Raw genomic sequence first — 17,500 nt, 5'->3', positions numbered from 1 at the left:
TTTCATCTGCCTCTTCTGTTTACTCTTCAATTATTCATTAGTCTTTTTACATTATTAATGTTCTGCCTGGTTTTTAAGCTCTTCTTTAACATAACTCCATTTTGTCCTATCCAAATTTGTTTCTCCACTGTGTGCAGCTTAAGTCAGGACTGTTTCATTACTAACTGATTGACAATATGCCATGCTTGGTTTTTTTCTTCATGATTCATTTATGGTTTTTGCCTTTTTAAAAATCTTTATCCTTTTATCCATTCTGGTGTTTCTAGGCCTAGATCAAATGATTCATGATAGGAAACCTCTCTACCCCAACTTCTCTGGGCCTTAATGATCTCATCTTTCTTTAAACTTACTTATTGTCTAGACAATGAAGTTCCAAAGTTTAACCTTATTATCTTGCTTTATTCATTTATCTTCTGTTTTCAATTAGATTATAAGCTCCTTGAGGGAAGCATCTTTCCCCCTCTCTCCTCACTACTTATATTTAGTACATGGCAGGTATTCAAAAATAGAGGTTAATTTTAAATGACATGGAAGAGCCACACTGTGATTACAATTTGATTTGTTTTATTTGTTTTTGTGAAAAATCTCCAGAAAATAGTGATGGGAGATGCCTCAGAAGCTGCCCTCCTGAAGTTCTCCCAAGTCATAATGGGTGATGTGATAGAAAGAAGAAAAAAAAACAGAAAAGTGGTTGAAATCCCTTTTAACTCTGTCAACAAATTCCAGGTGGGTTTTATGTTATTTCTTAGCCTGAGTCTAGTGGTATTCTTACCTGCACTTATTGAATGTCTCCACAGATTTAGGGCCTTGGTCACTTTGGGCTGTTTTCCCAGAAGCACAGTAGGTGAAGGAGAATATCTAGAAAAACTACGACATAGATCCCCTTGCAAAAATTCATTCACTTCTACTGTCTTAGTTTCTGGTACAGAGGGATTTGAGCGTCTCTAGGTTTTTATTGCTTAGTTACTATCAGAGGCACTAAGGGAGTTGAAAACCAAAGATATAACAGGTGATATCTTGACTTGTTTGTGAATTGGATTTAAATAAGGCACAGGTGCACAGTCATCAGCCTCACCCTCTCTTCCTGAGTGAAATGCAGTAACAGAACAAAAGACTAAATGACTGGCAATAGTGAGTTCATTCTCAGAGGGACTGCCTCATTCCAAAAATCAGAAAAGTAGTTAAGCTTCCATCAAATTAGGTGTAAACAAATAAATGCCCTTTCTGATAGTATGTGGGTAAACCATGAAGGTTCTAGATTCTATTCTATGCATTTGAGGTTCTGGGATACCATGCCGTCTTTTTGCCAGTATCTCAGGAAATCAGCCTTGCAGCAGTTAGTATACACATTTAATTCAAAAGGAAACTTAAGTTGCAAGCTAAAATGTGAAATAAATAAATGCAATAATCTTGAATGTAAGGGTTTTTCTGCAAGTTTAACTATCTATTTATCCTTGTACTTAGCACAAAGTATTACACAATTGGTGCTTAATAAATGTTTGTTGAATGGAGCTTAATACATGTTTGTTGAATAGTTTCTCCATTCAACAAACATTTATTAAGCACCAATTGCATAGGAACTTCTCTAACATTAGATTTTAAAATTAAATACAAATAAAAACACATCACTTCAGGAGTGTCCAAAGTCTGACTCCTTCTATCCCCTTCATGGGTAGAAGAATGAATTGGTATGGGAATGAAAATCATTCATCAGAATCTAAAGTATTAGGAACTTTTAGTACGAGAGAAAAGCCTATTTAGTGTTAGAAATTTCACTAATGCCTGTCTCGTTCAGGCTGCAGCAAAGTAGAATTGTGCCATAAAATAAAAATTCCTTTCCCCAGCCTTCCCCTCACACAAATATAAATGTCCTCTTTGACCTCCTAAAATGTAATTAAATGAGGTTTGATGGTTAACATGGTAGAACAATTTTTCTATCAGAATACACCCATGTAAGAATCTCTTCATTGACAGTGATTTGAAAAGAAAATGACTCAGGCAAATGTAACTATGCTGAAAACTAATACAATTTAAGTCTCTGGGCTCCTGAAATTTTTTTAACCTGAAGTACATAATCCTGCCCTAGTATGAAATTCAGGGAAATTTGTGCCACCACTTAAAAAGACCTCTCTTTTTCTTTAGAGAGAGAGACACTGCTTCAATTTGGGTCTCTTTATTTCTCATGAAACCCCAGGCTAAAGCTTTATAGAGGCCAAGTGAGTCTAGTGGGAGACACTAGAGATCACTGTGGGTCTGAATAGCTTGTCATTATAGCCTGTGAGAAGTAATCTTGGATTCAAACCTTACCTCAGCCATTCACTATGTGGCCCAAATGAGGCAAGTCATTTAATCTCACTGGGCTTTCATCTATAAAATAAGGAGCTGAACCACATGGTTTCTAAGGTCCCTTCCAGATCTAGCTCCTTGATCCCATCAGTGGAGAAGACTAGAATGTACACTAAGGGCATTGATAGCCTCCTCTTTTCACAGTAAGGAGGGTTAATGTATAAAGAGCTAGAGGTGATTTTCCCTCTCCAGATATTGATTACATCTCTTGAGGTCTCTTAGAAGTGGCAGTAACATTAACCTGCCCCATTTAACATTCATTTAATTACTTCTTCCCAGCTCTCCATTCATGAGACAGATGACCCCAATGACAAACGCTTCCTCTTGGTGATGAAAGGAGCCCCTGAGAAGATCCTGGAGAAATGTAGCACCATCATGATCAATGGCCAGGAGCAACCTCTTGATGAAAGCTCAGTGGAGGCCTTCCAAGATGCATATATGGCACTAGGGGGATTAGGGGAGAGAGTGCTGGGTAAGTTGCCCTGGGAAGGTGACAGAGAAAGGACCACTAGCCACTACCACATAAAATTTTTAAGTTGAAAAAACGAACAAGTTTATCAAAAACAGTAGATGGTGATACTAAGGAAAAGAAATAAATTGGTGGACTATATGTTTTTAAAGGACACTAGAATTTGTTTGGGAAAGAAGCATCTTTAGTGCTTAAGCTTAAACATACTAAAAATGCTTCAAGAATTCCTGATTTTATTAATGATTCCTCATTCTCTAGTGCAGAAACTATCAGTAAAATTATGAATCTTTGAATGAAAGTTCAATACCTTTTTTAATGGTATAAAATTGATTTTTATTAGTGGGGCATTCCCAGCATAGAAACTTCCTTTTTTTTCTTACCTGGCAAAATTCTATTATGTTATTTCTTTTAAACAACAGATTTCTTTAACCTAACTAGGATGGCTTTTAGGAGATTTCAAGTGTAGGTTTTAGTTTCCTTATGTGTAAGATTGAAGAGATTAGATTAATTGATGAGTTATGTTTCTTTCAGCTTAAAAATTTTGTGATTCCATGGTATAATTTTTTAACTGTCCAACTTGTACAATATCCTATAACTAGATGGATACTTCTTGTGATAAGCAAAGGATTTCCACAAATATCTATTATACATTTTCTGAGGAAGGTCCAGAGAAGAAAAAGCATTTTGACACTTTAATGTGCTTGTATGGTGTGGAAGCACAGTGTGTCTCATTTCTTATCTTTTTCCTGTTCTTATTGATTTCTTCCCTGTGTATTCCCTATGCATGTCTATTCCAGGTTTCTGCCATCTTTACCTGCCAGAAGATGAGTTTCCAGATACCTATTCCTTTGATTTAGAAACTATGAACTTTCCCACTTCTGACCTCTGCTTTGTGGGGTTGGTATCATTGATTGATCCCCCTCGATCCACTGTCCCTGATGCAGTCATCAAATGCCGCAGTGCTGGTATCAAGGTAGAGTTCTTTTTTCCTACCTCTGCATGCTTCACAGATGACAGAGATTTGTCCAGGAAGTTTCATTTGACAATAAATCTTCTCTACAAATTCCATTTATTTCATTTTCCTTTCTATATGAGAGGCGTCATAGAAGAAGGGATAAGAGCTGTCTCAAAGCCAAGAAGACCTGGGTTCCAGTCTCTCAGACATGACAGACTCAAGTTTCCCTCTGATACATGCTGTTTAGGTGACCCTGGACACTGATAACCAACCAGGGCTATGAACAACTTTCTGAGATTTTAAATTGCTTAAAAGGTGCCAATCTGCAATGGTAGTAGAGGGCATTTTCTCATCAATAAAATTCTGGTCCAACCTCAACACTTACTTCTTGTTACACACAATGTTAAGAGTTATGATTTTTATTTTATTCCCAAGAAAATTTTTAGCATTCTTTTTTAAATTATTACAGTTTTTTAAATTTTCAAAGCATATGTGTAGAAAATTTTCAACATTCACTTGCAAAACCTTGTTCCAAATTTTTTCCCTCCCTTTTCTCCCCACCTTCCCATAAACAGCAAGTAATCCAGTATAGGTTAAACATGTGCATTTCTTCAATACATATTTCCACAATTATTACTCTGTGCAAGAAAAATCAAATCAAAAAGAAAACAAAATGAGAAAGAAAACAAAATGAAAGCAAACAACAACAAAAAAAGTGAAAATACTATGCTGTGATTCACATTCCATCTTCACAGTCCTCTCCCTGGGTGCAAATGGCTCTCTCCATCACAGACCATTGGAACTGGTTTGAATTACGTCATTGTCAAAGAGAGCCACACCCATCAGAAATGATCATCAAATAATCTTGTTTAGCATTCATTTTTACAAGATTTTGACTTTCAACGTTATCTCCCCACCCCCACTTCCAAAGATGGGAGACGTTTTGATGTAGTTTATACATGTGCTATCATGTAAAACATAATTTCATATTATTTACAACTGTGAAAGAAGAAACAGAAGTGAATCTTCCCAAGAAAGGAATTTACTGGCTAGTAAAAAAAAGGAATTTTTTCTTTCTTAAAGACCAGGCCTTAAATCAAAAGCAATCTTATTCTCATTGACCACCAGTAGGTCCTAAACCAACCCCATTTGGTCTTTGTTTGGGTCCTGATTAACTCAGATGGCATGTAAATAGCAGTCATTCCTGCTTTGGCCAGAAATCCTGAGCATCTTCCCTTCTCAGGCTCATTTATTCATTCATTAATTTATTTAGATTTTTCTGAAATAGATGAAAGAGGAAATTTTTTGCTTCAATTTGCTACCTGGCCTTAATCACTGAATGGATGCAACCTCAGTCAAACTGAAACCTATTGAAGATCTTAGCTTAGGACAAGGTCTCCCATTTCATCTGGAGCTAACTCTATTCATCTTGATCTGTATTTTGCCACTGAACTCAAATGGCTCTGGAGGGGAAAGTGAGGCAGTTGACCTCCCACAGCCCCTCTCACTCAAATGCAATTCACTTGCAGGTCATGGTATCCCCTCTCTGATGGCATTATTCTCTTGAGAACGAAGGACAAACAATAACAGCTAGACCTGCTTCTTATTGGTTTTATCTTTTCTCCCTAATTTTAGGTTATCATGGTGACAGGTGATCATCCAATCACTGCCAAAGCTATTGCCAGAAGTGTGGGGATCATTTCGGCTAGTAGCGAGACTGTGGAAGACATAGCAAAACGTCTTAAAATTCCCGTAGAACAGGTTAACAAAAGGTAAGAACTGTGATAATGTAACTTTTTTTATGCTAGAGATATTTTGTTTTCCCAGTTACATATAAACATTTTTTGACATTTCTTTAAAACTTTGAGTTCCAGATTCCCCCTCCTCCACACTCCCACCCACCAACTGAGAAGGCACATGTGAAATTATGTAAAACATAATTTTTTATGTCAATTGAATAAAAAAGTCAAGTTGAAAAAAAAAGCTCCCTCTCCCCCCCAAAAATAAAATTCTCAAGAAAAAGAAAGTTTAAAAAAAAGTATGCTTCAATCTGATTGTGTCTAATCAGTTCTTTCTCAGGTTATGGCTAACATTTTTCATCATAAGTCCTTCAAAGTTTATTGCTCATTACTGCTGAGAATGGCAAAATTATTCACAGCTGAACATCCCTCAGCATTGCTATACTTTATATAGTACATTTCACTTTGTGTGAATTCACAAAGGACTTTCCAGGGTTTTCTGAGAGCATCCTGCTTATAATTTCTTATAAGATGATAACATTCCATCATAATCACATTCCCCAATTTATTCATTCTCCAATTCATGGGCATTCCCTAAATTTCCTATTCTTTGCCTTGAGAAAAGAGATGCTATAAATATTTTTGTGCATATAGGTCCTTTTTAAAAAAAATTTTGGGGGGGATTCATACTTAGTAGTGGTTTTGTTAATCAAAGGATATGCAAGATTTTATAGACATTTGTACAGAGTTCATATCTTTTGATCATTTATCAATTGGGGAATGTTTCTTTTTTTTTAATTGACTCAATTCCCTATGTATTTGAGAAATGCGACCTTTATCAGAGAAACTTCAAAATTCTCTTCATAATTGCTATTTGTAACTTTATCTCCCCCTTCCATTTATTCTCTCCTTTCACCCTGTCCCTCCTCAAAAGTGTTTTGCTTCTGATCACTCCCTCACTCAATATACCTTCTCTTCAATCATCTTTCCCCCCTTCTTGTATTCTCTTTTACTCCTATTTTCCTGCAGTATAAAATAGATTTCTATGCCCATATTAAGTGTGTGTTATTTTTGAGCCAATTTTGATAAGAGAAAACTTCACCAACTCCCCCATTTTTCCATTATTAAAACTTTTTCTTGTCTCTTTTATAACAGATAATTTATGACATTCTACTTCTACCTTTCCCTTTCTCCCAATATACTCCTCATTCCCCCCTTTAATTTTATTTTTTTCTAACAGCCATAAAAATAAGAAAGTTCTTAATGAGTTACATGTATCATTGTCCCATGTAGGAGTGTAAACATACAAAACTTATTAAATCCTTTATGATTCCTTTTTCCTGATTACCTCTTTATGTTTCTCCTGAGTTCTGCATTTAAAAATCAGATTTTCTATTCAGCTGTGGTCTTTTCATCATGAATGTTTGAAAGTCTTCTATTTCATTGAATGACCCATTTTTTCCTATGAAGGATTATACTCAGTTTTGCTGGATACATGATTCTTGATTGTAATTCAAGCTCCCTTGCTCTTCAGAATATCATATTACATTACATTCTAATTTGTTCTAATTTGACCTCAGATACTTACATGTATTGTAAAGTGTATCGGACACATTACATATATTCTGATACCTTTAATGTAGAAGCTGCTAAATCTTGTGTTATCTAACATGGTGACATCATTTTGGTCCTCTTTAAGAATGAAGGACAATAACTAACCAACTAATCTTAATCAATATGTCTTTCTAAAAGTCCTGTTCCACCATATCCCTCAATTTTCTCACCTCTCTAGAAGTTAAGACCTCTAAACTTCTTCAGATTTTATATGTGTGTGTGTTCAGATTTTGTATCTGTGTATACAGTTTCCTCTTCAAGCCAGGTGAAAATAAAGTTCTAGTATTACCAACCCTCCACCTGCTTCCCCTGTATTAGTTCTTCCTTATACACCTCATTTTTACGAGAAAGAAATTATAATTTCATTTTTAAGCTTTTCCTACTCAATTTTACTTTTTAAAAATCATTATATACAATTCAGCCTCAACCTTTCTTCCAAACTATCTTAGTAATGATAATAGTATTTAGAATACTATTACAAATAATAGCAAACATTTCCTAATATTAATAACATTTTTATATATTATAAATAAGCCATTTGACCTTAATCAGTGGCTTATAATTTAGTCTTTAATGATTTCCCTTCCGTTCTGGATCTATTATATTGAGTTCTGATCTTTTTATTATAAATACCTGAAAGTCTTTCAGGTCATCCAATATCCATTTTTTTTTTCTATTTAGGATTGTTCCCAACTTTGCTGAATAAATTGTTGTTGCAGCTCCTTTGCTATTAGAAATAGGTTTCAAGACTTATGGTGTTTTACTGTGGAAGATGCTAGATCTTTTGAAATCCTGGTTGTTTTTTTGCAGTATTTAAATTGAGATTTTTTCTTGTCTTCTTTTTAATTGGGGAATTTTAAAATTTGGCTGTGACATTCTTCTATGTTTTCTTCCTACAGTCTCTGTTAGGTAATGACTGATGTATTCTCTCTATTTCTACTTTACCTTCTTGTTCTAAAACTTCAAGGCAATTTTCCTTAATAATTTCTTGTACTTTTGTATCCAGATTCTTTTTTTAATCATAACTTTCAGATAGTTCTGTTCAGATCTGTTCTTCAAGTCAATTATTTTTCTAATAAGATGTTTTACATTCTCTTCTAATTTTTCTGGGGTTATTATATATTGATGTCTTAGATCATCATTCAATTGTATTTGCCCATTCTAGTTTTCAAGGACTTATTTTCTTTAAGATTTTTTCTCTTTATCCAATTGCCTATCTTTTCATAATTTTCTTGAATTGTTTTTATTTTGTTTTTGTTTCTGACTTTCACTCATTCTCTCATTTCATTTTTTAATTCTTTTTAAATTCTTCAAAGATTTCTTTTGGGGAAAGGCAGTTACATGCACAGTAGATAGAGCACTGGCTCTGGAGTTAGGAGGATCTGGGTTCTAATTTGACCTCAGACACTTAGCACTTCCTAACTGTGTATCCCTGGGCAAATCACTTACTACCAATTGCCTCAACAACAACAACAACAACAAAATGGGGAGTGGGGGGCTTGTGAACATTTACTGTTACCGTTTATGGTAGGAGTGTTTTGTTTCATTTTGTTTTGTTTTAATCTCATTTCCTTTCTCTGAATATGAAGCCAGATTTTTTTTTTTTTTTTTACATCAAAGCACCCATCACTGGTCAATTTCTTTTTACTTGCTCATTTTTATTTTTAATTTGTCTTATTTTATTTTTAGCAACTTAATATTATTATTATTAAGTTTTAATTTGGCATTGTGGACAATATTGTCCCAGGCTTCAAGTCCTTCTTATTATTTTCTGAATTCTGACCAGGGACTTCTTTCTTCCTCCCCTAAGTCCCAGCCTCTCTGTCCGAAATATTTTCTTGCTCCCATATTTTCTTGCTCCCTGCGGCTATCACACTTAGAGGGCTGGTGTTCACTCCACCTCATCCATAGCCACAGCCCAGGCTCAAGTCTGGTCAGCACAACTAGGATTGACTTCTGAAAACAGCAGGGTGTCCCTAAATCTTCCCCCACTCAGCATCTGCTATTCTTTAGATGAAAATTTGTGAGGTAAAAAGTTCTGGAGCAAAAGCTCCTGAGATGAAGTGTCTTTTTTTTTTTTTTTTTTTTAATGGTGACACAATAGAATTAAATGGCTTGCTCAAGGTCACAATTAGTAGGCATCAGCTGTGTGTCAGAGGCAAGATTTGAACTCCTAAGTCCTTCTGACTCCAAGGCTAGTACTCTATCCACTATGGTACCTCCCTGCCCTATTTCACCCATTCAGGAGGTGAAATTCATAGGACTGATTTGTTATCAGTGGAGTCAGCCTAAAGGTAAATGCACATTTCACTCAGGTCAAATCTCAGCCCCTAGTCTTCTCTGAAGTCCTTTCAAGTTGTCCTAGAACAACTATTTTACCCCTTTCATTTTTGCTGTTCTACATAGTTATTTTTCCTTTAAATTGTGGAGAAAATCAGGAGATCTGAAAATTTCTGATTTATTTCCTGTTTTCCCAGAATGCATTCTGAGCTTCTCTGTTTTGCAACAGAGCATTGGGAGCATTATTGGGAGCATTAATGAAGAAGTGAGGGGCTAATCACTGTTGGAGTGTTATTACCTCTAGGACTCTCTTGATCAAGGAGAATCCTTCAGTATTAGAGCTATCCTTTTAGCTTACTGGGTTTTGCTCTGACCCTTCTAGGGAAGCCAAAGCAGCTGTGGTAAGTGGAATGGATCTGAAGGAGATGAGCCCAGAGCAACTAGATGAGCTCCTGGCCAATCACACTGAAATTGTCTTTGCAAGGACATCTCCCCAGCAGAAGCTGGTCATTGTGGAGGGCTGTCAGAGACAGGTGAGTGTTTGGGGAGGTAGAGTTCAGTACCATTCCTGGCATGTGCCTGGTGCTTAATAAATATTTACTGATTGACAGGTCCAAGTGAGTCGAGATTAGATACCTTCAGATTACTATTGAGCCTGAGGGGAAGCTTTATCTCATAACAGAAAGCTCTTTCGCAAAACACTGTGACTGTTCCTTCACTAGGCTCAGGAAAAGAAATGACTAGTTCTTTCCAAAAAATTCAATTCAATTCTACAAGCATTTATTAACCATTTATTATGTTCTAGGCACTGTACCAAGTTTTGGAAGTACAAGGACAAAATAACCCCTTCATGAACTTAAATTGTACTTATATTTAAGTTTTTTTCAACTAACATTACCATTTTTCTCTTTCCCATATCCTCCTATTAAGGGAAAAAAGAGTCAAAAGAGAAAAACATAACATCTATAAATATGTATCATCAAAAAAGCCATATTCCCTCATTAGCTATGTCCAAAAATGCCTCATTCTGGCCTTTGATTCCGTCACCAAATGTCTCATTCTGGCCCTTGATTCCATTACCTCTATCAGGAGGTGGGTAGCATGCTTCATCATCAGTCCATTGGAATAATAGTTGATCATTGTATAAATGACATTTTCCAGTGTTGCTTGTCTTTACAAATTTATTATTATATAAGTCATTCAAATTCTGCTTTCTTCACTCTGCATCAGCTTATAAAAATCTTTCAAGGATTCTCTGAAATGATACCTTTCATTATTTCTTACAGCACAATAGTATATACCGTTACCTTCATATACCATAGCTTTGGCTTGAATCTGTGGCAATTTGAAGAAGATAGTGGCCGATATAATTGTCATTCTCTAAATATGATTTCTTTGTTAAGTAAATCCTACCTGTGGAGATAAATAAAATGTGATCTTGTAGTCAATATTTTATTAGTAGACCTGTTCCGTGCCATTTTATCATTCATCTTTGTTGGTTTAAAAAGATGTTGCTTGGAGACTTATTACTCTTGTTTTTCATTCCACAAGTTGATATAACCCTTTACCTCAAAAATGGATTCTTACAGAACATGTTTTCCTAACTTCCAGAGCAGATAGAAGCTATTGTTTTATCAATACCCCAAACTTGGCTACTCCTTGAAGTTTCAAGATTTAAAGTTTTGAATCTCAATGTGTTCTTTTAGAATGCTATTGTTGCAGTGACAGGGGATGGTGTTAATGATTCCCCAGCCCTTAAGAAGGCCGATATTGGAATTGCCATGGGTTGTGCAGGCTCTGATGCAGCAAAAATTGCAGCAGACATGGTCTTATTAGACGACAATTTTTCTTCTATAGTGACGGGTATAGAGGAAGGTAAGTAAGATCCCTTGCATACAAAGAACATCTTAGACATGCCCTTACAAATGGTTGATTTAACCTGTTGGTTTGAGAATTATTTGTCTGACAAAAATATTCTTTTCATAGGTCGCCTAATTTTTGACAATCTGAAGAAAATTATTGCATTCACCCTGACCAAAAACATCGCAGAGCTTATCCCTTTCCTGATCTTCATTATTGCAGGGGTCCCCCTGCCCATTGGTACCATAGCCATCTTGTTCATCGACTTGGGCACTGACATTGTAAGTAAATTTCAGAGGAACTAAGGAATCAAGTAAATATAGCATCAAGTGCCATAAACTTTTGGAACTGTTTTTTCTTTTTCCTTTGGATTTTTCCTTCCCTTGAAAATATTCAACTTGTTGAGAGATTAATAATCAACATTCTTCTGAATTGAGTTTTCCAAACCATTCCATTTACTTTACCATCTAAAAATGTGTACAATGCCTGTTTCTCAGGTTCATTATCCCTAAAGTAGGGATAATGCTCAAGGATCATCATTGAAGCTACCACCAAAACAGTTTGCCCAATGTTTAGGGGTCCAGACATGTTTAGGAGAGCCAAGAAACATAGTAGCTATAGTCCCCTACTTAATCCAGGGTTTTATTCTCAATAAAGAATAATTATAGTGTTTTCCAAGACTTCTTAAACATCCTAAATTTAAAAGACTGTCTGTACATCTGGCAGTTTCACTAAATCTTCCGCACTTCAAGGAAGAGGTCACTTGCCCCCTGAGACAAGTGACTGGAGTAAATTAATAGAAAATGGGAAAGATGGCATTATTTATATTTTCAGGAATCTTCATATCTAGTGACAAAAAGCTGAGCATAGGTCAATGTAATTTCCCTAATTTTCTCTGCATCTAAGATGAACCAAATTAATTAACAAAGTCAAAGCTCTAGAGCTAGAAGATTAGAGAGCATCCAGTTCAATCTCTTTATTTTATAGATAAAGAAATTGCAGCCCAATGATCTGTACAAGATCATACCAAGTAGCTTATAAGAAGTAGAGGTAATATTTGCTCTCTAAATCCACAACTGATAATTCTTAAATAAAGAATAACCAATACTACTGAGGAAACATTATTCATGTGTCTTTGGAAAGCATGAATAAAGTCATATGGATAACAGAAATCAAAGAGGGAAAGAAAAGGAAGGGAAGGACTATTTCCAATCCCTTGCCAAACTTTCCTCTTTGTTCTCTACAATTAATAGTGTACTGGATTGCTCATATTTTGGCAGGGTCAGAGATCAGTTTCTTTTAAAAAAAAAAAATGGTTGTTGTTGCTTGAAGATTTGTTGCTTCCAGAAAGTTGGGAGTTCATTTTGTTCTTTTTGTATTCTATTTGCTATCTATCTATTAACTGGCTGTGTTCTAGATACAGGGCAGTAGTAACTGACTGTTTTTCACCATCTTCTTTCCCCTCCATAGATTCCTTCCATTGCCTTAGCCTATGAGAAGGCTGAAAGTGATATCATGAGCCGAAAGCCACGACACAAGAAGAAGGACAGATTGGTGAATCATCAGTTGGCTTTGTACTCCTACTTGCAAATTGGTATGCTAATTCACACTTGTCACTTCAGTACCAAAGGTCCTTCCTTAAACATTCAAAAAACTATCTCTTTTTTTCCTATTAAAGCTTTTTATTTTCAAAACATATGCATGGATCATTTTTCAACATTGACCCTTGCAAACCTTGTTTGCAACCCCCCCCCATTTTCCCCCACCTCCTCCCTTAGATGTCAAGTAATCTTTAAAAAAGATATGTTAAATCCAATACATGCATTCATATTTATTTCATTTTTTTAAAGATTTTTATTTTCAAAACATATGCATGGATAATTTTTCAACATTCATCCTTGCATAGCCTTGTGTTTCAGATTTTCCCCTCCTTTCCCCCACCCTTTCCCTTAGATGACAAGCAATTCAATATATGTTATACATGTTAAAAATATGTTAAATCCAATATATGTAAACATTTATACAATTCTCTTGTTGCACAAGAAAAATCAGATAAGAAAGGAAAGAAAATGAGTAAGAAAATAAAATGCAAGCAAACAACAACAAAAGAATGAAAATGCTATGTTGTGATCCATACTCAGGTCCCACAGTCTCTTTTTTTTTTTAATGGGTGGAGGAGAATTGGAAATAGAATGCCCAGAACTCATGTTCCTACATTTCTTTTGTCTTATAGGAATCTTGCAATCTGTGGGAGGCTTCTTTGCCTACTTTACTGTCTATACAGTGCAGGGATTCAAACCTGACCTGCTCCTTTACTTACGACCATTATGGGAAAAAGATAGTCTTAACGACCTTGAAGATAGCTATGGACAAGAATGGGTAAGGGAGGTCAAAGTTTTAATCCTATTTATTCTCCACTTTATTGCCCAATTGACCTTGATGCTGAAGTGTCATACTCTAGAATGCTCTAGTAATGCTACCTTATTAGAATCGATGAGTGAATGAAAAAATTAACAAGCATTTATTCAGTGGTGACTATGCACTAGATGGTGTGTGGAGTTCATGGTATACAAATACAATGAATAAAAAATAATTTATTATACACATACTAGAATCTGCCTCTGCCCTCAATAACCTTATATCCTAATAGTGGAAGAGAATAGTTTAAGAAACTGATTTGCTGAGCAGCTTTCAGGGAAGAAAAGGATACAATCATTTGGAAATGAAAGGATTGAAACCTATCCCCCTTTCTTATCATTTGCAGACAAAATATCAGCGAAAATACTTGGAATGGACTGGATACACTGCTTACTTTGTTGCAGTCATGGTCCAGCAAATTGCAGATGTAATCATCAGAAAAACACGGATAAACTCAGTTTTCCAGCAAGGTCTCTTCAGGTATCAACTACACTTCTCAAGGGCTTATTTTTACTTGCTCATTTTTATTTTTAATTTGTCTTATTTTTAGCAACTTAATATTATTATTATTAAGTTTTAATTTGGCATTGTGGACAATATTGTCCCAGGCTTCAAGCCCTTCTTATTGTTTTCTGAGTTCTGACTAGGGACTCCTTTCTTCCTCCCTTAAGTCCCAGCCTCACTGTACGAAATATTTTCTTGCTCCCTGCGGCTATCACACTTAGAGAGCTGGTGTTCACTCCATCTCGCCCATAGCCACAGCCCAGGCTCAAGTCTGGTCAGCACAACTAGGATTGACTTCTGAAAACAGCAGGAAGTCCCTAAATCTTCCCCCACTCAGCATCTGCTATTCTTTAGATGAAAATTTGTGAGGTAAAAGAGTAGAGAAACTACTCTTGTAACTCTTGTAAAGAGTATGTAAAGAGAGCAGAGTTCTGATAGTTCATCAAAGGGACTAATGTTAGGATGCCTACTATGGGAAAAGATTGTTTGACAGGGTTTTGGATCATATTAGCCTGAAGGGCTTCAGTCAGTCAGTAAACATAATGAGTGCCCTACCTGTGCTGGCACTGTGCTACGGAAGGTAAGGGCCACAAAGAAAGATAAAACTATATTCTGCTCTCAAAGGAGACAGCAGGCAAACAATTGTATACAAACAAAATAAATGCAGAATAAACTGGTGTTAAATGACAAAAGGAAGGTGCTGGCATTAAGGGCAATTGGGAGAGGCTTCCCACAGCAGGTGGGATTTCAGCTGGAACTTGCTTGAGGTACATCCAGTGAAAATGTCCAGAGGTAGGAGATAATCCATTTTGTATGATACTCAGCAGCAAGGAGATCAGTGTCAATGGATCAGAAAGTAGTATTTGGTGGTGTGTAAGGTATAAGAGTACTGAAAAAATATGGGGGAGGGGATACATACATATGTACATAGACACATTCACAAAAAACACATAAAATATTTATTTTATCTTGGATATAATGGGTAGCCACTGGAGTTTATTGTGAAGGATGGGGAAGAGAAGAGATTGTCCGGGGGTAAAATAATGGGGGCTTATACCAGGGTAGTGACAGCATCAGAGAAGAAAAGGAAGTCTATAGATGTCATAAGGATGAAGTCAATAGGCTTGTGGAGTATAAGAGAGTGAGGGGTCCTGAGTGACTTGCAGGTCGGGAGCCTGAGGAATTAAAAATTGGGGGCATTTTTCTACAATAATAGGGAAGCTAGGAAGAGCTGAGGAATAATCAAATGGATTCAAAATCTATTCATGTTTATATTTCATATAGAAACAAATACATCTGGGTTGGGATTGCATCTCAAATTATCATAGCAGTAATCCTCTCCAGTGGATTTGGAAGCATTCCAGTCCTGAATTTCACCACACTTCGGTAAGTTACCTGCCCTACTGTGGGAAGGAAAAATTCTGGCTTCCTTCTGAGGAAAATCTTAAGTTAGGGGACCAGGCTGGGCTAGGATGAGGATGTCTGGCTCAGAAATAAGGTAATATGGAATCAGATATCCCCATATGGAAATATGATCACACGTGGTCAAGGAATGGGGATAAATGGCAACAGATCCAATTCCATATTTTCTTTATAAAGATTTGAAGGAAAAAGCACACTTTATGTCCTCATCTTTGAGTATTCCCAGCTTTGCCTTTTAAAGAAAAGAGCTTTTTCCAGTTTAGAAAAAGTCCTCTCTGCTTTGTATCCACCTGAATTTCTTGCAATTGTCAAGAAGGCAGTGAAGTTAATAGTCCCACCACTATTTACTTGAGAAGCAGGTTCTTGTCTTCTGATATACTTTGACTCTTGTCTTGATTCCATTTTATTTCCAGGATTCAGTATTGGTTTGTGGCGGTACCATATGCCATTGTCATCTGGCTATATGATGAGTTCCGAAAACTCCTAATCAGGCACTATCCAGGAAGTAAGTAACCTCAAAGATTCTGGATCTGGGTCCAGATTTGGGAGATTCTACTGAGGTTTATTAAGCATTTGCTTTTTACATTTCTCACAGGCTCCATATTTCATATTGATTTTCTTTCCCCCCCCTACAGGTTGGTGGGATAAGACCATGTATTACTGAAATTGTTATTGGTTCCCAAGATATTCAGTGTTCTCCAATCATCTCTGCTAGAAAGTCTCCTGTGCAATGTGGATATCACCAAAATCCACACTTTTGAAGAAATTTGTATGAAAGATTTTCAGCTAATCTACTGTAAAAATGAGATTTGGCTTTTTATATAGTTTATTTTTCTTCATCACCTTGCCCTCTGTCCGTCTTATTTGTTTAAATGTATAAATTTTAAAGAAGTAGGAAAGAAAAAGAAGAATTCATACATAAGTTTTCATAACATTTAATACAATTGTAAAATGAATACTCGCACTGTGTATGAGACTTGAGTTTTTTGAAAACAAACTGGGCATGATCATGTATATCACAAATCTTAGTGGACTGGTCTAGAGAGTCTACATTTTAAAGTAAAAAGTATTTTGTAAAATAAGAGTGTGACTATGTTGTTCTTGGGCTCCCTGAGAAGGTGTTCTACTTCAACTAGGAAGGGATTTGAAAGCTACTAATTAAATTTCTTTCTGCACTGAGAATAAAAAGGAATAAGATATCAGTAAGCCATTTGGATGACTCATTATTTTAGTCTTTCCTTGCTCCCAACTGCTTCTTATACAGTGTATAATGTGAGTCACCATATTTAGGACCATTTTTGGAGTCTTGGATTAATTCCTCAGGGACATGGGTTCAGGGACTTTGCCAGAAATGGCATGGCAATCCCAAGACATGTCTAGATAGAGGATAACACAGATATATTTAGACTGTATGCCAATGTAAACTAGACCGACAAACTGACTTAATTGAATAAAAAAAAGATAATATTAAAAAAGAGAATTGACAACTATAGAAGCGATCTGGTCTCACAAATGCCAGTGTGCTGGAATTGTGTAGAACCCCAAAACATAAACAATTAAAAATACTATAAGTACAAATCTTATTGTTACTTGTGTATTACTTACTGAATTATAAACTAGGGATTGATAGTACAGTTAAAAATATAGAGTAGAAGTTATATGTAACTTAATTTCTACACCTTTAATTTCTACACAAGGTCTTATACGTATTAAGTGAGATTGAATGTCAAAAGAAGATGTCACAAACTTACATTGATTGGGTCCACTACAAATCTGTAGTTTGATATCAGCTGGGAATAAAAAGTAAAATCCTCTAAAACTCCCTTTAAAAGAAAGAAATATAGGGTTTAGAGCAAATAAGGAGGCTGCCAGAGAACTGATTTGAAGTATTAA

General features: G+C 35.8%; 1 protein-coding gene across 1 annotated transcript in view; it reads left to right on the top strand.

The window, feature by feature from the left end:
- LOC127554777 (potassium-transporting ATPase alpha chain 2-like) overlaps nt 1-17,035 on the top strand; it is a 30,922-nt gene extending 13,887 nt beyond the window's left edge. The window contains exons 11-23 of the mRNA XM_051986628.1: nt 592-726; nt 2,626-2,818; nt 3,613-3,788; nt 5,406-5,542; nt 9,786-9,936; nt 11,110-11,278; nt 11,390-11,544; nt 12,734-12,857; nt 13,497-13,642; nt 14,028-14,161; nt 15,470-15,571; nt 16,021-16,112; nt 16,243-17,035. Coding sequence (XP_051842588.1) covers nt 592-726; nt 2,626-2,818; nt 3,613-3,788; nt 5,406-5,542; nt 9,786-9,936; nt 11,110-11,278; nt 11,390-11,544; nt 12,734-12,857; nt 13,497-13,642; nt 14,028-14,161; nt 15,470-15,571; nt 16,021-16,112; nt 16,243-16,271 — 1,743 coding nt within the window. The 3' untranslated portion in view covers nt 16,272-17,035. The remainder of the gene's footprint in view (nt 1-591; nt 727-2,625; nt 2,819-3,612; nt 3,789-5,405; nt 5,543-9,785; nt 9,937-11,109; nt 11,279-11,389; nt 11,545-12,733; nt 12,858-13,496; nt 13,643-14,027; nt 14,162-15,469; nt 15,572-16,020; nt 16,113-16,242) is intronic.
- Nucleotides 17,036-17,500: the final 465 nt, after the last annotated feature.

Source organism: Antechinus flavipes, chromosome 3 (genome assembly GCF_016432865.1).
Source record: "Antechinus flavipes isolate AdamAnt ecotype Samford, QLD, Australia chromosome 3, AdamAnt_v2, whole genome shotgun sequence".
In the NCBI taxonomy this organism is placed as follows: Eukaryota; Metazoa; Chordata; class Mammalia; order Dasyuromorphia; family Dasyuridae; genus Antechinus; species Antechinus flavipes.
The sequence above is the reverse complement of the archived record's forward strand: the minus strand, read 5'-3'. Positions and strand labels throughout refer to the sequence as shown.